Genomic DNA, 25,152 nt, shown 5'->3' with positions numbered 1-25,152 from the left:
AAAAGCATATTCTGTAGTACCTAAGCAATAATTTTTACCCAAGAGGCTATGAGAAGTACAAAACTGGCAAGAACAAGTATAAGTCCTCAAGAATATTTTAAGTTAAAAGATGAACATATATGAACCAATTTCAAGTTTGAAGACAGAAAATTTCATTCTTAATTGTGAAGTTTCAATACATCTGGTTTTAAATGAGAAAAATGGCTTCATAAAGCTGAGCAAAATTGATTTGTAATGGAGTCAAAGAGAATGTTTCCGCTAGATTGCAACTATTTCAGAAATTAGATTCAGTGCCACTGCAGATCCACTGAAGATGTTATCAATGATTTTGAAGAAAACAATTGTCATTTGACAGAATGAACTGTTCATGAACTACCAAATAAAATTCTCTACACAGAAATGTTTTTATTCCATGTTCATAAGCAACACAAAACACATTATTATAAACAATTAGAAAATCAAAAACATTTCAACACTATTTTTAAAATTGTGAAAAAGGATATACATGCAAAAAGTACCAAAAAAAGTGTAATTTGGTTAAAAAAAGTAAATATCCATTATTAATCATTTGGGGTGAGAAATAGAACACTGCCAATGGTAGAAGCTCTTCTCCCACTTACCACTATCTGCAAAACTATAACCACTATCTTTTATAGGTAAGTATCTCCTTGCTTTTCTGTATATTGTAACAAGACTTCAATAATTATTTAAGCAATTTAATTTATATTTTCCTAGTTCAAGTGGAAGTTTTGGTCTCGTTATTGATCTAAAAGGGGAAGCTTTTTAAATATTGCATCAAGTATGATACTTGCTGGAGGACTTTTCGTAAATAGATTTTAAGATGAATGAATTCTTATGTTCCAAACCCATTTAGTTTTTAAAATCATGAATAGATGTCAATTTTTATCAAATAATTTTATGCATTTTTGATATTTTTCTTATTTATCATGTTACTCTGGTTAATTCCACTGATAATTTTAAAAAATTAATCAAATATAGCATTTCTGCAATAAACACAACATTTTCAGGTATTATCCTTTATATATGGGTAGTATTTGTTTGAGTACCAATTTGTTTAGGATTTTTATGTCTATGTTCACAAATCAGTTGGCTTATTTTCTATGTTGTTTTCTTTTATTTTTTGTAATGCCTTTGTTATATATTGTATTAAAAATTAGCAACTCTCATAAAGTGATGTGGGTAATGTTTCCTCCTTGATTCTCTGGAAGTTTTTGTTTAACATGGAAATTATTTTCGTATGTTAGAAAACTTCAGTGATAGAGCCATATGATCCTGAAGTGTTTTTCATGTGAAATTTTAAAAAATATTGTTTTAGTTGTAGATGGACACAATATCTTATTTATTTATTTTTATCTGGTGCTGAGGATCAAACCCAGCACCTCATATGTGTGAGGCAAGCACTCTGTCACTGAGCCACAATCCTAGCACTCATGTGAAGATTTTTAAACATGGATTTAATTTTCTAAAATTAAATTATTCAGATTTTCTACTTCCTCTTTTGTCAGTTTTGGCAAACTGTATTTTTTCATAGAGTTGTTCATTTTATTTGAATTTTCAAGTTTAATCTAATAAGCTTAAGATATTTATTGTAAGTATTTATAAAGATGAATTAGCAAAGATAATCCTTCCAGTTTCATTTAAAATAATTTTAAATATCAGTCTGAGCCACAAAAAGAGTAAAGTCATCAAATCATGGTATATACAGATAATAAAATGCTATGCACTTATTTTTTCACAACATATTATAAAGTAATATTTGACAATGTGGAAAATATTTAAACTATAATGTTAAAGCCTTATTATGTAACTCAATTTAGCATATATATCCTCAAACATTATTATATGATCGTGTGTGTGTGTGTGTGTGTGTGTGTGTGTGTGTGTGTAGGTGTGCACATGCCTATGAGAGAAAAAGAGGGTGTATGATAATTCTTTAAAAAATGACCGGGGGATAAAATAGCAAAATGAACAATTTTTGAGTGATGCAATTTTGGGCATTTTCTACTTGTTACTTATTTTTCTGATTTTATAACATGTCTCCTCCAAATCAAAAAAAAATCACTCCTCTTTCCATTACACAAATTTTGACTCTTCATACTAGTTTAGGCAATGTGACAAGGTGAATTGAAAAATGTTGGGCAGCTAGAGGGAGATAATGTTGGCTAACAGGGAAGATCCACTACTTGAATCAGACTGAGGAGCCACAACCTTCTATCCTGAGCAGTGAAGAAATGGAGAAGTGAGTGCAAATGAGAAGCAAACTACATGGAGGAGACTGGCAATTGGTACGAACCAAGGCAAACTGTCCTGTGCTCATCACCCAAGGCTGCTGCTCAGCTCACACTAAGTGTTGTTATGAGGAAATGCAAACCTGGTATTGCTGTATCTTTTGTTTCGCAAAGAGAATATTATCTGATATTTTTTAAACTTGGGATTTCCCAATTTGTAAATATTAAATTTATTTTCATGTTTAAAATATTGATCTAACCAAACAAAGCATGTCTGCAGATACATCCAGCATCTTGCCTTTAAATATCGCTATACAGAAATGAATAATCCCTTAGCGTCCTTTCAAAATACAGCCTTAGTTAGGAAGTTAAGCCCAGATGTAGACTTTTAACAAAAGCAGAAATCTATTTCAAAACACCACCTTTCCCCCCCCCCCAAGAATTAGAACTAAATCTACAGGGAAATCTATACTAGGAGAAAAAATGTATAAACACTGCCTCATTGCCAATTTCTTAAATATTCCTCCTCTGAATGCATACTTACTTCTCAGTTAAAGAGATCCAATCCAAATTCTTAATTTTGGGCCTGTAATATGAATACAGAATCCAAAACCAAGCCAACCAGAGTAGAAAGCAGAGTGTGCTAACTTCTACCGAATTTCCTGTATTTCTGAGCTCTGGTCAAATAACTTGCTAAAGAGGTATGAAAAGTTGCTGCCATTCTTTGGGCTTTAGTCTCCTCACTTTTAAAATTAAAAGGTTCGGAAGATGTTGCCCATCTGTGAAATGGTGTGAGTCTGTGAGACTACACATGTGGTGAGAAAACAGTTACATCCCTTCATAGGAAGTCACATCTACCTCACGACTTCAGATAAGGGCTCAATCTTTGTTTTTGTGGCACTGGGGATTTTACCTAGAACTTCCCACATGTTAGGTGGGAAGCCCTCTACCACTGAGTTACAGCCCCAGCCCTTTTTGAGATAAGACTTCTCTCTAATCTTCTTTATCTGATGTCTCTTTCAAACAATACAACTGCCATGTTCTCTGGGCCATCAAGAATAATGATGCTCTTCCTGTCTTTGTAGGCTTTCCCATGCTGTGATTCTTGCTACTTTTGGCTTTTCCCTACTCTTTGAGATCCTACTCATCCCTACTTTCTTCATCAAAGTCCCTCCAACATGATAGCTCCTTTAAAAAAAATAGTATGACTAAGAAAATAATATGACTAGCCTGGTGCTATGGTGCACACCTTGTAATCCCAGCTACACAGGAGGCTGAGTTCAGCGGATCATAAATTCAAGGTCATTTCTGGGCAGCTCAGCAAGACCCTGTCTCAAAATAAAAATTTAAAAAGGGACAGGGATATAGCTCAATGGTAGAGTGCTTGCCTAACATGAGCAAGGCCCTTGATTCAATCTTATGTACCCCACACATGTACACACAAAAAAAATAGTATGACGATTGATTCAGGTATTTATGAAATTCTTTGTGACTTGATAACCAAAAGAGATGATAGATTACTTATCTTCATAAATCCCATGCTACGGAGTGCACACATGGTAGCCAATACTTGTGTCATGGGAATTACCGAGCTGACCTTTCAATAATACATACATTACATATACATATACTTTTTTAGATTCACAAATATAATTGTTCTAAGGAAATAATCTCACCAATAGTGCATATGGGTTTATGTTGGATAGTCTTAACTAAATTTCTGAATTGGGACAATTTTTCCAAGTTCATTTAATTTGTGACGGTGAAGTAGGTGAATGCTGCAAAAAGAGCCAAAGGAAATCATGAAACTTTTTGACTGATATGTTTTTTTTTCAATGACTGAAGATAAACACACAAAAATATCCATAGAGATAAACAATTCAGATTTACTTGCAACTATCCAATACATTCTTCTCATTTGTGAAAGATACACTCCATCTGACATAAAGCTGCCCCCAAATTATATTCATCCAGGGCCAAGAAAATGAACTAGACTTTCTTTCATTTTATTTTTATTGTTTTATTTTTAAATTTCAGGCCACACCTAGAACAAATATAAGAATACTCCAAGACAAAGTGTTTAGTGAAAGGATTAAAAACATGTGCTACTCGTTTATATCTTTGATTTCTTTAAAAACAAAAACCAAAAAAAAATTGGACCATACATCTTCCATTTTCAGTGTTAAAGAATTCAACTCTGTATAATACTCTAATCCAAAATAAAATTGCATTGCAAAACAAAATTTAAGCTATCTTATTCAAGCACAGCCTATCCAATACTCTCTATGAAATTTTCTGACAACTGTTACACATGACAAAGAAGTTTAATAAACAAAGCAGGGACTCTGAAGCATGTAATCCTACATACTGCTGAGCAACATGACACATTTTTCCATTAAATATAGTAATAGTTTATTTGATGAGATTAAACTTTACACATTATTAAATGTTACCATTTTTAATTATTGAGGGCCTTAGGAATCAATTGAACCTTTTATATTATCAGAGTTTTATCACAATCATGGGAACTATGTCAATGCAAGAATACCCATGAATGGTTCACAGGTATTTGTCCTCTAGAAATTACAAAAATGTATTTGTAACCAAAATAATTCTCAGTAATTGGTATTACAATAGAAAATTGCAATTTGTCATTGGATTAGCTTACTTTTAATAGATAATTAAGAGTAATTATGTCAATGGACATTTATTGGTTAAAGATCAATCCTGAAGCATTTATGATAATTACAGATATTAAACTGCAAATGTCGGATATATCTAATTTAGAGGATTCATTGTCTTCTATGCTTTAGAATTTTCTAAAGTTCATAGAAAATTGACATCAAAAAATGGGATTAAAGTAGAATCAAGATTTCTTTTGAGCTTTCCAAAAGAACCCACTACAGTTTGCTTTATGGTTTTGTCATTTTGACTTTGAGAGTGCATCTTTATCGTCATCTTGGTGTTGTTTTATTCTATTGCTATTATCCTATTCTTTGTTGTTTCCAGGGCATGTCTTTTCTCTACAAATATGTGTATTGGAGGGTAACCAAGCTGAAGAAGTAACAAAGTCCTCTTTCACTTCCTGGGATATGTATAGCCAAATCCTTATTTCTGATACCATAATCCTAATACTATTAAAATCCAGAGATGTCCAAGTCTCCTGAGGCTCTGAGTCCTGCCCGAGCTAATTAGCCATGAACTCATTTTCATATTTATTCTATATGGTCCACTGCTCCCCTTCATGTTTTTTAGTAACACATCAGAGCCTCAGTTTGGAGCTAGGGACAGAATCAGCAGTGATACCTTAACACCACTATCACATGAACACCTTAAATATAAATCCTAGAAGACAACCTGGGAAGAAATTACCTGAGGTTAGGTTAAAAGAAGAAAGCTTTTTCTTCAAGGTGAAAAGCCACATCATAGTCTGAAGACAATGGCATCCTGTAGCTCCAGTTATGCCCCACACCTTTCTGCTCCCAAGAAACACGGCATAAACTGTGTCACTCCTTGGTAATAGGAGTGGGGGTGGCCATGATTGGGGATGGTGCAATGGGGGTAATAGTACTAGGTCTAATTAGAAGATCTTGGCTCTAGTTCTGCCTCTGCTGCTCACTAGGTGGCATGAACAAGCATGCAGTCTCTTGGAACCTCAATTACCCCATAGTTAATTAATGGAGACAAATAAGATTGAGAGATTAGACTAGTTTAGCACAGCTTAAAAGTTCAGAGCACTTATTCTTCCAGAACTTGAGATTCTGTCAACCATAGATATTCTGAAAGTAGAAGTTAACCTTATTCTGCAAAGAGTTCAAATAAATATGCAAAAACATTAGGCTATGCATAGTCAAACAGATCTTGCTACTATGTACAGGACTACCAGGTGATTTTATGGCATGAATATTTTAGAAGAGTCTCAATAGCATTTCCTCAAGTCTAACAGTGGCTAAGATGCTGATTATACTTGACCTGTTCATTTAAAATTATACAGTTGCTTTGTTCCTCTTGAAAAGCTGTCATTTTAACAATGTCAATGTCTTATAGTTGAGAGTCCTTCAAATATAGGAATATGTAGAATTTCCTTAAATTTACTTTATCACAATTATTTTTAATAGATTTTCATGCAACTAGGACTCAGAGAAGTGGCTACTGTCTGGTTCTAATACCCCATTATGAAAATTTCACACTCCCTCTCCTTCTCAATCAAAAAGGAAACCAGGCTGACAATAAAGAAAATAAGAAAGGAGAAGCATCTCTGGAATATTGGTGTAGGGGCCTCTGAAAACCTCCTAATAGAAGCAATTAGAAGCCAGGCACGGTGATGCACCCCTGTAATCCCAAAGACTCAGGAGGCTGAGGTAGGAGGACCAAGTCGAAGTGGTCCTTGAACCACCAGGTTTGAGACCAGCCTCAGAAACTCCTGTCTGAAAATTAAAAAAAAAAATTCAAAAGGACTGAGTGATGAGGTGTATTTGATTTCCATTACAAAAATAATTGAAATACTTGCAAGAATCATCAAAGATGTCTGGGTATGGTGACACACGCCTGTGATCCCAGTGGTTTGGGAGTCTGAGACAGGAGGATTTTGAGTTCAAAGTCAGCCTCAGCAAAAAGCAAGGCACTAAACAACTCTGTGAGACCCCGTCTCTAAATAAAATACAAAATGGGGCTAGGAATGTGGCTTAGTGGTCAAGTGCCTCTGAGTTCAATTTCTAATACAACCCCCCTAAAAAAAGAATCATCAAAAATTATTTTTTTATAATCCTGGAAATTAACTAATGGTTTAGTATAAGCTATAGAACATTAAGTCAAGAAAAACAGCTGAATCTCAACACCAACATTGTGCTGTATAGAGTTTTAACTTGACCTATATCAATACACTTTTCTCCAGCTCTGAAAAACATGCCCTCATGGTAACAGTAACTGTGATCAAAGCAGCCTATATTCACTTCAGAAAACAGAATAGATTTGGAGTTCCCAAATACTATATCCTCCGAGAATTGTCACTGTGTCTTCTATGGAAAATACCTGGATAGGGGCTGGGGTTGTGGCTCAGTGGTTGGGCGATCACCTTCAACGTGTGAGACCTGGGTTCAATCCTCAGCACTACATAAAAATAAATAAGTGAAATAAAGGTATGTATCCAACTATAACTAAAAACTAAATATTTTTTAAAAAAGAAAATACCTGGATAATCCTCACTTATTGAGCTTTTCTTTATTTCACCTGAATTAAAGTTCCCTTTGGAAGAAAATCTGCCTCTAGGATTTTCAAAAATGTCCAGGGGCAGTAGTTTTTCATAGCAGCTACTTGATACAATAATACTAGTTGAGGCAAATAAAAGGCTTACAAAAAATAAAATAAAAACATAGAAGTAAACCTGCTGAATGAGATGTCCACAGGAAGCTACAAAGGTGTGCAGTGCTATTTGTCTGCTAGAAAACACCTGATACAGATCTCTTACTTCTGCTTAACTTAAAGGCTCTTTGTAAGCTGAGTTGAAAACTGAAAGAATGTCAGTGGCATGCCTTAGCATCTTGTCTGATCATAAGCTGACCACTAAACTATTGAGCAGAGGCTTCAAGTGGCTATATATAGCAAATAACATAGTAATAAAAATAATAAGTGACATATTGCAAAACAAGAACATATGGCCCACAACAGGAATAAAGCAGTCAATTAAACTATTTTAAGGTAGCCCAGTTGATGGACTTACTATACAGGATTTTTAATTAACTACTATAAATATATTCAAATAAATCATGTCAAAAAAAGTTTGAGAATGAAGTCTTGCCAAGTGGAAACCATCAATAAAGAGGGGCAGTTGCTTGCCCAATGTCTCTGTGGGCAGAGGATTGCCTGGCAGTCTTCGGAGGCATTCAGTCTCCACTGATGAGAATGGTCCTTAAGCCCTACTTTATTCTTTTCATATACATCCTACATACTGTTTCTGGTTATTTTGAAGATTCTTCTCTCCTAACTATATCCAATATTTTTGTAAAGTGAACATTAAAATAAATAATGTTAGTCATTCTTTTCTATTTGAAAATTAAAACCTTTCATTAATTCTGCAAACATTTCAGTCATTATCTTTCATCATTGCATGTCTTTCTATTTCTTTTGGAGTTTGGATTTATACGGCTTACATATATATACTTACATATACATATATACTTGCACATACATAGACAAGCCATATATAATGTATTTAATATATGTATAATCTGAATATATATTTATGTATACTTATTTACATATATAAATACTGTAAGTTATATATGTTTATATGCATGTATATGTGACATTTATGTATGTGTATATCTCATATACTGCTTAACCTGTTGCTCAGAGTTTCTTTTTTTTTTTTTTGTACTAGAGATAAAACTCATGCCCTTGCATAAGCTAAGCAAGTGATCTACCACTGAGCTATACCCCCGACCATCTTTATTATTTTTATTTTGAGATAGGGTCTTGCTAAGTGGCCCACACCAAACTTGAACTTGCAACCCTCTTGCCTCAGCCTCTCAAGTAGCTAGGGTTACAGGTGTGCACTAATGTGCTTAGCTTCTTTATTTTTTACACATTTTTCTTTTATCTTTTACACATTTTTCATTTGTCTAATTCACTCTTCACAGTTTTAAAGAACTATTTCATACATTGATTCAATTTTTAATGTTATGATTTTTTTAGCCTGAATGTTTTAAATTCTTTTAAATGTGTCTTTTTTTCTCACTTTCTAGTTCTTTCAGTATGGATTTTTCATTCTCTTTAGATATTTAAGTATTTCAAACATACTTTTAATGCAATCTCTTTCAGATTGACCTATTTCTTTCCATTCTGAACGTGGTAATTCTATTGCACCTAGACTCTCCCTGGTGTTACTACAATTTTTAATACAGTTTTGTAAATCTTGGCTGAGAGCTTACCTTTAGCAAAAGTTGACTTTAAAATATTTGAGATGTGAGTGCCCCAGTTTTGCATTCATATACAAAAGGGATCCTATGAATTTGAATGGTGATAGCCAATTGTTTCTATAAATTAGGGTTCCTAACAACATAGGGAGTTTACCTTTAAACCCAACAACTGAAGTACAGACCTAAGAGTTTATTTTCTCATAGAGAACTGTATATATCATCCAAAGTCCAGTACAGATAGCAATCTTCCTCACTTTTTCCACAGCTGAGGACTACAGATATTTTCCTTCCCTTTCCATGCCTGAGGCAGCCCTAAGTGTGCAGGCTTCGCACAGTATTGTATACACTTACGCAGACCCAGCAGCAAATCATCTGTTATGATAAACATTACAACCTCAGGCCTCCAATTTGAAGTCTCAGTGTATCTTGACATCATTAGCTTCTACATGCCATTCCAACTCTTTGTTTCTTGATTTAGGGTATCTGTGTTGATTTGATGGTTTGGTTTGCTTTTCATTTTCTGTTTATTCCCATTCATTTTTATCTGGGTTATCCATACTTTTAAAAAATGGAAAATGAAGTTAGAGGATACTGGCTGAATGGTATCTAGATGACTTCTGATTTTTTGACTTGGTAAGCATCGAAAGAGGATCTGTCCTTCAATTTTCCTCCACACTTATTCCTCCAAATTTCAATCTTCTTTCTTCTCCCACTCCATATTTTATACACTAACTTAATTAATGGGTGAGGAAGAGGCCTACAGAAAGAAGATCCAAAGTCGAACAGCACTGTGGAGTCATTTCTTTAAAAAAAAAAACTTCCTGACTCATTGAACCTTCCCTCCCAGTGGTTCTCAATCTTAGAAAAAGCAAAGATCATCTGAGGAATTACTTAAAATGCAGAAATCAGAGTTCCATATACTGAAGCTCTTTGTCAATAGGTCTGAAGTACAGTCTAAGAATATGGAGAACCTGAGTAGATCCTAACAGCCTTATTTTGATTAATTTAGTAACTTTAGTTATAATGTGGGAGATTAAAAACAAAAACACCCTAGACATCAGTTTAATTTAATTAATCAGTTTAATTTATACAGCTATAATTTATACTTTTCCACTAAAAGCAAAAAAAATCTACTTAAGTGTTCTGCTTAACTCATTTATAATAAAAATTTATGAAGTTTCCCACTTAATTGCTTCTGATATCATTTCTTAAAAAGTGTTCTTTTGTAATATTTATTTGAGATCAATCTTGTTTTAAAATGGTGCAATAAGAAATATGCACCACTGAAAACAACTGACATTATTTGGAAAATTCCTGCCATGATAATTTTGTCTCAGGAGAAAATGAAGAAATCCATAAAATTACTTAGGCATTATTTACAGAAAGCTGAGTCAAGAAACAGGTGTTACTGTTGGAATGATGAACTTCTCTTCTTGACTCATAAATTTCTAGTATATAAGCCTATAAATTCTATATTAGATGCTGGGATCACATCAATTTATGTCATTTATTTCCTTTCACTGGGAAAAAAAAGGTAGATGATCCACATGGATCTTTCTAGCTGTTTCACAAACTATAGGCTTTGAGAGCAAATGGAGATATCAGTGCTTCAGTGGATCCAACTTGCACATGTCCCAGCCCTTGGCTGTTGGAAGTTATTCTTGAAAAATATTTGCATCTGTGCAAAGAGACTGGCTACAATGCTAGCTAGCATTCCACTTCCAGATGGCTATGATTACCACCTAATTATTTTAAACCCTGATTTTATTTCAAACAGTTTACCATTGTCAAGGGTCAGTGCCCAGTATGATATTGCTGAGATCAAATATTTTTGGTTCTAGGTCCCTGGTTACAAGAGTTCAGGAATGGTCTTCCTTAGAATGATTGATAGACCATTCAGCAAAATCCACAGATAAAACAATGAATTCAATATTAAAATTATAATAAAACCATAAATAATTTTATAACAATTATTTAAAGTCACAGTTGTTTGCTTTAAATTTCCAACTGTCCTGATAAGTAGGAAAGCACCAAAGAAATCTATTCATTTTTTAAATTTTTTTTTAAAGAGAGAGAGAAAGAGAATTTTTTAATATTTACTTTTTAGTTTTCGGTGGACACAACATCTTTTTATTTTATTTTTATGTAGTGCTGGGGATTGAACCCAGGGCCCCACGCATGCCAGGCGAGCATGCTACTGCTTAAGCCACATCTCCAGCCCTCTATTCATTTTTTAACTCACTTATTTACTCATTGATTAATTTAACTGATACTTATTGAGGGTTTATTATGAATCCCTTTAAGATCAAGAAAACAAATGGACTCTCTGAAATAATCAGCACCTAGTGGAAGAGGAGAAAATGACATTCTCAAAATCTTATGAAGATATGCAGAAAGGCAGGATGTATTAGATGACAAAGACCAAAGAAAATTCTGAGTATTTTTTGTATCTTTTACATTATTAGGCTGTTTTCTGGGGTTAATGCTTATTGTAGACACAAGGATTTGGAATAAGGGAAATAAATTGAAATCTGGAACTGGATAGAATATACTATTCTGATAAATTCTTTTTTTTTTTTTTTTTTGGTAGGGGCTACAGGGAGTACCAGTGATGGAATTCAGGGACACTCAACCACTGAGCCACATCCCCAGCCCTATTTTGTATTTTATTTAGAGACAGTGCCTCACTTTTCCTGAGGCTGACTTTGAACTTGCAATCTCCCTGCCTCAGCCTCCCGAGCCACTGGGATTACAGGTATATACCATCATGCCTGGCTTGACAAATATTTTTCTATATTAAGTTCTAGTTAATTAGATACAGCACATATATAATTAAGATAGTGTATGTGTGTGTGTATTTAGTGTGTGTGTGTGTATGTATACATATTTAGTGTTTAGACAATAGAAATACAGATGCCTAAATGTTTTTTTTTTATTTTTTTAATGCAACATTTATAAAAAGCCTCAAAAGAATTTAGTGAAAATTACTGAACACAAATTCTAGAGTAAGAGCTTTGTATATTTAAATATATGTAAGATGGTGCATGTATGTGGGGATTGCATATGTGTTTGAGTTTGTTTTTTTTTCATAAAAGTTTTGGACCATTATTAATTTTCTTCAGATTTGTAGATTCTCTTCTTTGTACCACAAACCATTTGATTCTAGACCATTTTACTTAGAATTTCTGCTTTAGACCTTCCAATGTATTCTTCGTACTTTTCTACTTGTTTACAGTGAAATCCACTTTCAGAGTTTTCAAAAATCTGTTGTATATTGAAGGTGTTTTTTTTTTCCCCTCCAGTAGAATCTATAAAATGTCATCATGGTTTTCACCATATTTCCAAGGACACAGCTGAGTGACACAGGGGCCCTCTGCCTCCTCAAATCTAAGCATCCTGTCACTTTGCCCCTCTCCTCCCTGTGCTCCCTCTGTTCACATACACCTATGGCTATGGAAGTGGAATAGGGTGTTCTTAATGCCTTTAAGCCTGTGAGAGTGATTTCCTGGTAGGACCCCAGGGTATGGAATCTTGATGTTACCTGTATATCATATTAGCTATCTCTAGCGGTTGTGGCTCAGGAGAGTTATTAATTAACTTCACACTGGCTATGATGAGGGCCATTATCATATACCTGAAACATAGTTATTTCCCTCTGTAACCTACAATTGGTTCTAAATTTTTATATATGCTACTTTTTAAAAGTTTGTGCTATTTCTATATAATCCAAACACAAACCTCTCAACAAAATGTCTGAACCCAGATGTCTATTACTAATCCCCTGCAGAGCATGACATGCCACAGTATAGGGATCCTTGTCTTGATACAATAATCCAGAAACTTAAAATCAAGAATCATATATGCTATTTGTCTTAAATTATATATTATGCCAGGCATAGTGGTACATTCCTGTAATCTCAGTGATTCAGGAGCCTAAAGCTGGAGGATCACAAGTTTGAATCCTACCTCAACAACTTAGTGAGACTCTGTCTCAAAATAAAAAAATATAAAGGGCTGGGGATGTAGCTCAGTGTTTAAGCACCTCTGGATTCATTCTCTGGTATCACAAAAAAATCTATGATAATTTATGTTATGGTCTTAGTTTATATATATTTATATATTCATAAATTTGTAATTATGAATTTAATATAAATTTATTCATTTAACCAACCAAGATAATTTTATATAAATAATAAATGGATCCTAACATTCTTTAAGCTCCTTAAATAACAAGTTGTCACTGATATAATTCTACAATATCGATAGAAGATTCACATTTTAACAGAGCATTTCATGCTAGTCTTCAAGAAGAATAATTTTTTTTGAAAGTTAGTTTGTAGACCTTTATATCATAATTAGGATGCCACTGAATCAAACTTATGGACCTGAAGTGTAGTTTATTTTAAAATGTTCTCTATAATCAAGTTTCACATTTTTTTGCAGAAGTTGTTTAATGCTATGAAAATTAAATATCTTTATTGTGGGTTTCTTCTTGGTAAATGCAGTTTGTCAATAAACAGCAGTGTCTACTCACGTTTGTCTTGTTCTGCCTCGACGCCTTCACTCTCTGTGTCACTTGGCAAGAGCCATGGTTGATGAAGTACCTGTAGTTGCTTTAAAGATTCATCCTGCAAGAAAACAAATTATTTTAGATGAGAATCTAGACTGATATCAGGAGCACCAGTATGGGTGAACAACTCTGCTTTTATAAACTGCATGTTCAAAAACCCTAAGAAGAACTCCTCGGTGATAGAGAAGAGCTGGAAGTTTAAATTTGTTTTCATGTCATAGATATGAGTCACAAAACTACCTTTGTTTACATTTCTATTTTAATAAGATTTAGAATCTTCAGAAGAAATATCTAACTATTTTCCTGTTACATTAATACTTCTATAGCAATGTTAACACTCATTCTTGGAAATATGAATTTTATGGAATAAAAAATTGCATAAAATGTGCCTCTTTCCAAACAACATTTAAATTTCTTTTAATCAGAAAACAGATTAGTAGGACTTAGGGAACACTTCACTCAACTTTGCCCTTCAGTATTCCTTCATTGTCGCCTTCCTCTTCTTTTAGCTTTTTTTCTGTGTTTGTCTTGAATTCTTAGGGTCAAATGATCCTCCTGCCTCAACCACCCAAGCTGCTGGAAGTAAAAGTGCATACCACCACATTTAGATTCTACTCATGAGTTCTGTAAAAATGTTCCCTGTATCCTCTCTTACTGCTCTTTCCTTTCAGTCACTAAACAAAAGTCACCATTTCCCATGTTGTTTTTTGTTGTTCTTGGTGCTGTTGTCATTTGTGGTCCTGAGGACTAAACTGAGCCTCAGGCATGGTGCACAAATGCTCTACCGTTGAGCTATGTCCCCATCCCAACCATCTCCCATTTTGACTGTAATAATAACCATCTGTGAAAAATTTTATGGCCAATTTTTATAATCTCTAATTTTTTCTTAATGTTTCCCTCTGACTTCAGTGTTTTTAGAAGCCTGTATGTTATCATTAGCTTGCTCATAATCTTTCAAAGGTTCTCTCATTTATTCCCAGAGTCTAACTCAAGACCTGTCAGGATCCATACCCATTAGCCTGATCGTCAACCCACACCCACCACCCCGTTGTAGTTAACGGGTAGCATCAATTTTGTCATATCGCACAATCTAACAGGGTGTTTTACACTGCAGTTCCTTATCTCTCTCCAACATTAACACTCTTCCTCCAAGGCTCCAGTGTCACCTCTGCTGGAAGGCTTTCCAGTCCTCCAAGGCCAGGATGCTCCTCCATTCCTTCAAGTGTTTAAGGTACTCATATAACAATGAGTCTATAGTAATCATACTTTCAGTAACCCACTGTCTCCATAGTAGCCTAGAAGGTCCTTGAAGGCATGGGTAAATATTTCCCCTATGCATTTCCTCCATCTATTATAGTACCTGCCACAAAATAGGGACTGAGTAACAGAATTTTATATCTATGTTCTTTCTAAAAACAGTATCCCAGTCTGATGATGAGGAAAAATATCCAACAAATATCAACGGAAGGACAAAAACAAAATATATGACCAGTACTAGTCAAAATATTTGACTAGCCCAAAGTCAAAATTGCTAGCGTCATGAAACACAAGAGAAGCCTGAGAAAGGGTCACAATCGAGAAGGACCTAAGGAGATAGAACTAGTGAATCCAATGTGGTATCCTGGATGGAATCTGGAACAGAAAAAAGACATTAAGAAAAACTTGTGGAATGCTGAACAAAGTGAGAAGTTCATTACTAAGAATTTTAGCTTCAGCAGATCTTGAAAATAGTCCGTTCTTCGGATTGAAACTTTATTATCCAATGAGCCATGAGCTCTTCAGGGAAAAGTCCTTGCCTTAGAGATGAGGAGATATTTTTTATTTTAATCTTGTTTAGATTGGGTCAGTTACTTCCCCTCTCGGGACAACACGAAGAGGGTGAAGGTACTAGATTAGACAATGTCTAGTCCTTCACAAGTGGTCCACATCTAGGTCTCCACTCTTCTTTATGTGACTGAATGTGGGAGACATTCAGTAGACGAGCTACTGAAGGGAAAGTTTGCAAAACATTAAAGATTTTCTATATATTACTTAATATAAATTGATATTTATTTGTATGATTTAGCTTAAATCTTTTAAAATGTATCATATTTGATTTGACCTTAGAATTATACAAAAAGCAGTAAAAAACTTTAAAAAACTTAGATTTTAAATTCCACAACTCTAGAGATGATGGTAGAAGTAAGACTTCAAAATTTCATATGTAACAGAGGGAAAAATCACATTCTTTCTTGAATTTTTTTTTTTGAAAAAAAAAATGCAGTCTCGGATTTTAAAGAAATACAAAAAATGATGGTTTTGGTGTTTTAAGATAAGATCAAGATTCAGGCTCTTCATGTAAAGCAGAAAAATTTAAAGTGATCAAAAGAAAATCTCTTTTAAGAAAACATATTTTGAGGCTGGCAGTGTAGCTCAGTGTTAGAGCATTTGCCTAGTGTATGCAAGAGGTTTTTTAAAGGTTTTTTAATCAGCTGTTCTGCACAAATAAACAAACATATAAGTAAATAAAATGATAATAATGATAATGTGGTTTTTTTTTTTCAGAGCTAGGGTCAAACAGTGTCTCATACACAGTAGGCAAGCATTCTACCTAATAATAAAATATAAGTTATTTACCTTTTGTACTAAATACTAAAATCCTTTTTCATAAGAAAAGATGTGATGCATATGTCAATTTTCCGCCACAATAGTTCAGAATATTAATCAGTAGTACTGATTGGTTTCTGGGTTTAATGGCCTTACTCCTGAGAAGATAAGCAGCATCGAACTATTCTTTGTTTATTGTAAATTACAAAAAGTACAAATGGAACATTAGTTAGAAAAATATGTAGTTTGGGAAGAACTTGAAAATGTTGAGTTATTAGAATCATAAACATAGAATAAATATTACTATTAATAGATGATGATACAACTGTTTTACTTTGGTTTTCCCTGGAATACAGCTAGTAATATAATGCACCTGTTTGCTTTATCAGTGCCAATAGGACATGTCCAAAGCTCAGCCCAACAGTCTACATATAATTCTTTTTGATGGGGTCAAGGAGGTAAAATCTTGAACATTTTATACACAAGAGCTGATGCATTCTTCTTTGTTAAGTTTATTCAAAAATTTTCTACAGGCACTTTAAACTATGTCTGAGTTCGGTATAAGCCCTTTCATATTCCCAAGAGTAAATTCTCTGGGCTGCTTTTAGAAGAAACACTATTCATTCTTTTTCTAAAACACTTTCACTGTGAGTATAGCAAATGTCCAGTAACTAGGAGGGGTGGGAAACAGTGACATGGATCATATGGGAAACAGTTGCCAGCCCTGAATCAACATATCATTCTATCTGCTAACAGAATAAGTGCTTTATAAAGTTCAGCTGTATTGTTCCACATGGATAGCTTATTTTTAGATTCTCTAAATGCAATCAGTGATTTATGTCACATGTGGCTATGGAAGTTCTGCATACTTAGAAAGAAAAAAAATGTTTCTTTGTTCAAATTTTCACTAGTGGACACTTAAATTCTAAATTAACTAAGTATTTCTTTCCTCTTGGTATAAGTATGTTTAAGTATGGAAATACATTAGTTTCCACTTTTCAGAAAGACTCAATAATTTTTATTTTACTTCTTTAGCCACAGAATCTCTTAAAACAAAACAAAACAAGGATCCCTGAATCATGGTATATATAAAGCAAAACAAAATCACACTCAATTCTAGATACATTGAATAGACAGACTGCTTCTACTGATGAAGAATTGGTCCTGTACCTGTAAGAAAAGGAAATTTCCTACATATAATTGACATAGTTAAATTAGCAAAGTTTGTGAATAACTTTCTTTTTTATATTTATTAATAAAAGAACCCATACAACCAAGCTGTGAAAGTATGATTCTATAGCCCACTTCTTTTAAGAACTGCAAAAGGACAATTAAACTATAAGAAAAAAGAATTCACCAAGTTTGGGGAACTATAGTTTGAAATAATAGGATCTGATAAAAGAAGAAAGGAGTAATAATAAAGTTAGAAAAATATGGTAGATTGTAAGAAACATTGCAAAATTAACTACTCAAATTTACAGGACATATTTGCTATATTGACAATGCATTATGATCACACTCCATCCTATATTCTAACTCATTGCATTTGGTGGTTTTCCTTTCCAAGCAAATTGCAAAGTAAAGTTGCCAAAGACTTGAAAAAGGAAGAAAAACTGTCAGGGGTAGTCAATGAAAAGTCATTTTATAACATGACTTCCAGTTACCTAATTCTATAGAGGCTCTTGATCTTTCATTGACTTTAGCTACTTTATAATTATATTTTATAGACAATTATAAAAGTGCCAAATATTCTTGCCTACATGAAATTCAATTTCATTCTTTTATAGTGCAATTGATTATTATCCTATTGAGATGATTTTATTTTGACAGTTTTTGCATCTATTTATAACTTCACTTCAGCATCCCTATTTGTCTGCATATGTGACAGTTTGAATTCTCCTTTTAACATGTTACTTGTTCCCTCATTGATTTATTAGTAACATAAATCTTTGACATGTCTTCAGTTTGCATCTGTATGACAGTACTATTATAATCTTTTAAAAGTTGTTATTGAACAACATAAATCTATTGTTAATGATTGTCAATGACAAACTGATTTTCTTCAGGGGAAAAAATACTTGTTTCCCAGTTAACCAAGCCAAATAAAACTGTGATAATAAATAATAATTGGCTTCAGCTTTTAACAAAGAAATCCCTAAGAAGGATAAAAATAAAGTAACTTACTTATTATAGAAGATAATGTCATATGTTCCCCACCAGAAATAGAGTTGGAACTTCAGTATGCTGGAGATCACAGAATACAACACAGGAGAAACAATGCAAACTGGCCAGAAATGATTCTAAGATATTTTGTTCAGAGAATTGATCACCTTTCCATTTCAGATGGAAGGGCTCACAAAATCAAGCTAACAGATTCAAAAGAGGCTTGCCTTCCTCCAATGCTTCTCTCCCTGTCTGACACCCTTAGAGTCTGTGAAGCTGCCACTTGCCCATGACCTTGAGGGTGTTCTGGCCTTCACCACTAGCTTCCCAAAGTTGTTTGTTTATTTATTTATTTGTTTGTTTGTTTATTTATTTGTTTATTTATTTTTACTGTTGGTTGTTCAAAACATTACATAGTTCTTGACAAATCATATTTCACACTTTGATTCAAGTGGGTTATGAACTCCCATTTTTACCCCGTATACAGATTGCAGCATCACATTGGTTACACTTCCATTGATTTACATATTGCCATACTAGTGTCTGTTGTATTCTGCTGCCTTTCCTATCTTCTACTATCCCCCATCCCCTCCCCTCCCATCGTCTCTCTCTACCCCATCTACTGTAATTCATTTCTCCCCCTTGTTTTTTCCCCCCTTTCCCCTCCCTTCCTCTTGTATGTAATTTTGTATAACCATGAAGGTCTCCTTCCATTTCCATGCAATTTCCCTTCTCTTTCCTTTTCCCTCCCACCTCTCACCCATTTAATGTTAATCTTCTTCTCATGTTGTTCCTCCCAACTCTGTTCTTAGTTACTCTCCTTATATCAAAGAAAACATTTGGCATTTGTTTTTTAGGGATTGGCTAGCTTCACTTAGCATAATCTGTTCTAATGCCATCCATTTCCCTGCAAATTCTATGTTTTTGTGATTTTTTAATGCAGAGTAATACTCCATTGTGTATAAATGCCACATTTTTTTTTATCCATTCGTCTATTGAAGGGCATCTAGGTTGGTTCCACAGTCTTGTTATTGTGAATTGTGCTGCTATGAACATCGATGTAGCAGTGTCCCTGTAGCATGCTCTTTTTAGGTCTTTAGGGAGTAGACCAAGAAGGGGAATAGCTGGGTCAAATGGTGGTTCCATTCCCAGCTTTCCAAGAAATCTCCATACTGCTTTCCAAATTGGCCGCACCAATTTGCAGTCCCATCAGCAATGTACAAGTGTACCCTTTTCCCCACATCCTCGCCAGCACTTGTTGTTGTTTGACTTTCTAATGGCTGCCAATCTTACTGGGGTGAGATGGTATCTTAGGGTGGTTTTGATTTGCATTTCTCTGACTGCTAGAGATGGTGAGCATTTTTTCATGTACTTATTGATTGATTGTATGTCCTCCTCTGAGAAGTGTCTGTTCAGATCCTTGGCCCATTTATTGATTGGGTTATTTGTTTTCTTATTGTTTAATTTTTTGAGTTCTTTATATACTCTGGATATTAGGGCTCTATCTGAAGTTTGAGGAGTAAAGATTTGTTCCCAGGATGTAGGCTCCCTATTTACCTCTCTTATTGTTTCTTTTGCTGAGAAAAAACTTTTTAGTTTGAGTAAGTCCCATTTGTTGATTCTAGTTATTAACTCTTGTGCTATGGGTGTCCTATTGAGGAATTTAGAGCCCGACCCCGATTCCCAAAGTTGTAAGGACCACTGTAAATTGCTCTTTAAAAAGTTTGAAAAATCATTAACTTCTTGGGTTCTTTAAGAATTCTTAACTGCTTAAGGTGACAATTCTTATCTTCATGCATCTATATTTAAATCACAACATTTCACTACCACGTAGGCGATTTTCAACTAGTGTACCATATTGCTTCCCAATGATTCATCTAGGAAATGTGATATTTTAAAGAGATTAACTTCTCTACAAAAGGTGTAACAACCAAGATTCATGCTTAAATTTGTTAAGTTGTTCTCAACTCTATCTATATAGTACTCATTGAGCAATGACATTATCATTCTAAACGCTAAAAATTCTGTTATGAAATTATGATTCCACTTTGAGTTAGCAAGCAAAGAGCATGTAAGTTTGTAACTTCACTATCAGAGATATTTTGAAGGTCAAGAAAAGTAGACTATTATAAAATACCTCATTTTTATTCGGTCAAAAACACAAATATTATTCTGAAAAAACAACACTCTAACAAATAGAAAATATAGAATAAAACTTATCTTTTAGCCTTACTCTTAAGGGAGAATATATTTTCTCTTCAGTTTTGATTTAGGTCTAAACAAAACTGCCTAATGTTGTATGTTATGATTCTACCTTTACTAAAGACTAGATTTAAACAAACAAACAAAAAAACAGAAACTTTGATCTGCAAAGAGTTCTTCAAACTTCAAGAAATGTTAAATATCTTAAAAATGTAAACATTGTGATTTATTTGAATTTTTGTGTGTACTAAATAAAAGCAAATGTTTGCTAGCTTGCTTTTAACATCAATGCCTCTAACATTCTTAAAATGTTGTTTATTGTTTCCTGATTCTACTAAAATTTAGAAGGAAAATGGCAAAAGTAAAGTAAGAGTATTAAGTGAGAAAAAGAACAAAATAATATCATTTTATGGCTCACATTTTTACCTATAGCTACATAAAACTTCTTCCTATGAAACAGACTGAAGTTGGGGATCCTTCTGAAATTGAACACAACTTCCTTATGCTCAGATGGAGGCTGCAGAGCTGCATGCTCTGACCTGGCAGAGGCCATGGAGGTTAAAGTGGAGATCCCCTATACCGGGAACTACCTAACACAGACTAACTAAATCTACCTCTGGGTATCACCTGGCTTTTGTTTCTGTAAATTGTGACTGATTCAGTGGGGCTGGTGGAGGAAGAAGCAATCTCCATCAAACTGTATAAAATACATTTTTCCTTTTTCCATTGTTTGCCTATTTTTTCACACTGCTGCATTCTGCCAGCCAAGACCCAGGCTAAGCCCCTGAGGTGTGCTGCTGGTAACACCACAATATACAAAAATCTCCAGAAATAATACTGGAAAGGATTCTTTAGAACTGTACTTCTCACCACCTGGGGTATTTATGAATCACAGAGATCTTGGTAGGATGATTTTTAAATCTTTAAGTATTCAGCAATCCCAAGTTTGTGTATTTCTTACAAGCCCCAAGATAATGCTGACGTAGTCAGAGGGCCTCTCTGAGGAGCAATGCCCTTCAAGCATCCTAAGAGAAGGTAAAATTCTCAACCTTCTTGCCAAATAAAGGATTCATGCTTATATATGGCATGCACACTTACATTGCACATTGTGCATTGGTAGTTTCAGAGAAAATCAGGCGCTTTTCTTGAATTAGAATTACATAATTAGGATAAGCCTGATTGTAGCATTTCCATCATAGTTAGCAGCCCATTTCTTATACCAGCGCCTTAGAGATCCTCTTCTTCCACAGAGTTAGATCCAGACAGGACACATTAAAAGAGGCATTAGACACCCTATTTCTGGAGGAGGCCAGCCACCTCCAACCCTACCAACAAGTGAGGAATGCAGAACCCAGCAATCCTAAACAGAATCCTAAAGGGAAGTTCTACTGATGAATACCTCAAAAATAGTGTCTTCCTTCCTGCAGGCAACATTGATTGCTGTGCTAGTTGCTAAACATCTTCTACTCAATCTCTGCATCAAATTCATTAAACCGAAATTTAGGGTTGTTGTTCCACTATTTTTTTTTTTTTGCCTTATATATTTTGACTTTTCTAACCTGAATTCAAACAGCTATATAGACATGTCTTTTTTTCTCCTTTGGTCACTCTTTCTGCAGGGGTCTTTGGCAAAGCTTCAACCACCTCTAAATAGGTATGTAAATCTTAATGGGTGGGCAGCCAGGGATGGCAGCACATGCCTGTAATCCTAGCAGCGAGGAGGCTGAGGTGGGAAGATTGTGCATTCAAACCCAGCCTCAGCAAATTAGTGAGGTCCTAAGCAATTCAGGAAGACCCTGTCTCTAAATAAAATATATTTTTTAAAAGTGGGGTGTCCGGGGCCTGGGTATGTGGCTCAGTGGTTAAGCAGTCCTGGGTTTAATCTCCAGTACAAAAAACAAAAAAACTTGAAGGGGTGTTATGCATTCCAATTTTGCTCTCCAAATGATATATGGAAGCAAGTGAGAGTTTAAGTATTGACACACATTCTAAATAAACTATGTATGTAGGAACTACACAGCAGAGTCAGGTTTTTGAGTGGGCTCACACATGCAAAATTGTTATATAGGAACAGAGTCTTGCCTGCTGAGAAGTAACATTGAAACCAGGTAGTTAGTACTGCTAAAATACCATCACCAAACTGCTTCCCATACCCCTTCACCTGCAGCAGGTTCAGCTGGCTAATTCAGTGACTACTGTGATTTATCTCCAGATCAAGCTTTGGGAACTCTATCCACTGGTTTTTCTGAGAGTTCCCAAATACTCAGTATTCAGTCCAAAGTTCTGTGACACAGAATACCCAAAAATATATCCAAAAATAAGCCCAAGAATCCAAAGGGGTTTTCAAGGGACTTCTATTGCATATTTTAATGTTGGGAAAGCACTTTGTGTTGTAACACACACAAGGTGTGTAACACCTTTTCAAATGTCATCTGGATGAGCATTTGCCACAGGAATGAATGTCAACTTAGTATTAGATTGTTCTTTCCATAAAAGCATTGATGAGGTCTTTCTTTTCTTTTCATGAACAATCAAACCTTCATCAGGGTATCAGCAAATATCTGTAAATGGAAATATGTGATGGTACTAGGTTCATGCTCAAGATGACTGAACGGCTACACAGGAACTATCTACCAATGATAAACAAAAGCTATTTTGAGGACATTTATTGTCATACTGTTATTGTGGACCAATCAAAGCACATATATAGACTAGGAGCACTACAGGTAGGTGAAGAAAGTGCAAGTAAGTGTTCAGGATACACTAATTCAGTGACCACTGGGGTTTATCTCCAGATCAAGCTTTGGGAACTCTATCCACTGGTTTTCAGACTGTTTTCAGACTGTGTTTTGAAGGCTGCCTTAAAACTTACTTCTTCCGGATAGTTTTTCAGTGGGTGTCCACCACTGGAGACTTCTCCCTAGAGACAAAGAGGAAGAAAGATTGAAAAAGTCAGGAGAAGGAGAAAGAATGAGTTATGGAGATCTGAGAGCAGGACAGAGGTGACTCTTCCCCACCGTCTCTTTAGAGAGTATCAGATGGGCAGTTTCTGCTCTTTAAAAGAGAGATAATTTTTTTTGAGATGACAATATATCTTTCAAGTCAGTTTTAATTAGTATAAATAAATAATCTGCTAGAGTATCTAACTAAGTCTTAGAGCAGAATGCTAAACAAATTTATAAAATTTGCTATTAATTTAATAAATTAGATGAGAACTTGCTAATTCTGTAAATTTGTGTTAAGATCTAATACTTGGACTTAAAAATATTTTATGGAAAAAATATGTATCATTAGCCTTTAAATTCAATAAGTACATTCAATTTTTCTCACTTTATGAGCCTTAAAGTAGTAAACTTTCCATTATTTGTGCCTACTCTAGCACTCTTATTTTTTATCTTGAATACTAGTAACCACTGAGATTTAAATCACTGAAATTTAAAACAACCAAGTTAAACATAGATTTCAACTTGTCAAACAGCTTGTTAGTTTGAATAAGTAATATTTTTACACTCCATGGCCAGAGACATTTGGAAACAAATTCTGAGGTATCATGAAATAATAAACGTCAGGCCACCATATGTGTTTAAAAGATCACTAAATAAATGTGAATAAAGCTTATATTGGTTTCTATGGAAACTTTTTTAACTTTTCAAGGAGCCTCATCTACATTATCTCATTAAATTGCTTTTTCAGGAAAACTTGAGGGCAAGACATCCTTAGGCCAATTTGATAAGGGAGAGAAATCAAAGTCAGAATGGGATAAGTAAAGTGACTAATGTCAAGGAGTATTGCTAGAACTGAATGACTTCTGACATTCTTTTACCTTGCTTAAATTTAAAAAAAAAAAGTAAGAAATATAGTTAAAAAAATTTTCTGGTGTGTGCTCCACACTTGGAGTGGAGAGGGAAAAAAAACATCAAAAACTAAAAATTAAGCTAGGAGTAAGATGCTAATATTCCTAAAAACATAGACATCATAGGTCGAACCACAGAGATGGTACTATTTTTTTTTCCAAATCATGGTTTCCACTAGTGAAAAAAATCAATATGTTGCAGTTTAACTGTTTCCAAATGCTTCCAAGCTTGTAGGATTTTTAATGGATAAATAGTGAGAGAGATAAGATAGTTCTGTTATCTTAAACTAAAGCATAAACTATTTGGAAAAAAATTGAATCCATATAAGTCCTCTAAACTGTGAGGGATTTAACTCCAAGTACACAGAGAGGACTGGAAACTCACTTCAGATAAACTTCTTAGGGCTGAACTTGCTACACTAGCTGCCCTCATTTGAACAACTAGAGGAGGAATGCTGTGGGCTTTTCCAATGTGGCTCTTTTGTGTGACAGAACTTGTACTTGCATGCTCATAATCCCTTCCCTTTGCCTGCTCAGAGGGGAAGGTGGCAAACTGCTTAGAGTTACAAATGCACCTTTCTGGGCAGCCAGCACTTGAAGCCTGCCTGGCAG

General features: G+C 34.5%; 1 protein-coding gene across 1 annotated transcript in view; it reads right to left on the bottom strand.

Annotated features, from left to right (window-relative positions):
• The window catches only part of C7H8orf34 (chromosome 7 C8orf34 homolog), a 394,600-nt gene that overhangs the window by 12,932 nt on the left and 356,516 nt on the right, over positions 1–25,152 (bottom strand). Inside the window, 2 exon segments of the mRNA XM_026407762.2 lie at positions 13,701–13,794; positions 23,560–23,607. Of these exon segments, the coding sequence (XP_026263547.2) occupies positions 13,701–13,794; positions 23,560–23,607 (142 nt within the window).

Source organism: Urocitellus parryii, chromosome 7, assembly GCF_045843805.1.
Source record: "Urocitellus parryii isolate mUroPar1 chromosome 7, mUroPar1.hap1, whole genome shotgun sequence".
In the NCBI taxonomy this organism is placed as follows: Eukaryota; Metazoa; Chordata; class Mammalia; order Rodentia; family Sciuridae; genus Urocitellus; species Urocitellus parryii.
This window is presented reverse-complemented; position numbering and strand designations above follow the sequence as displayed.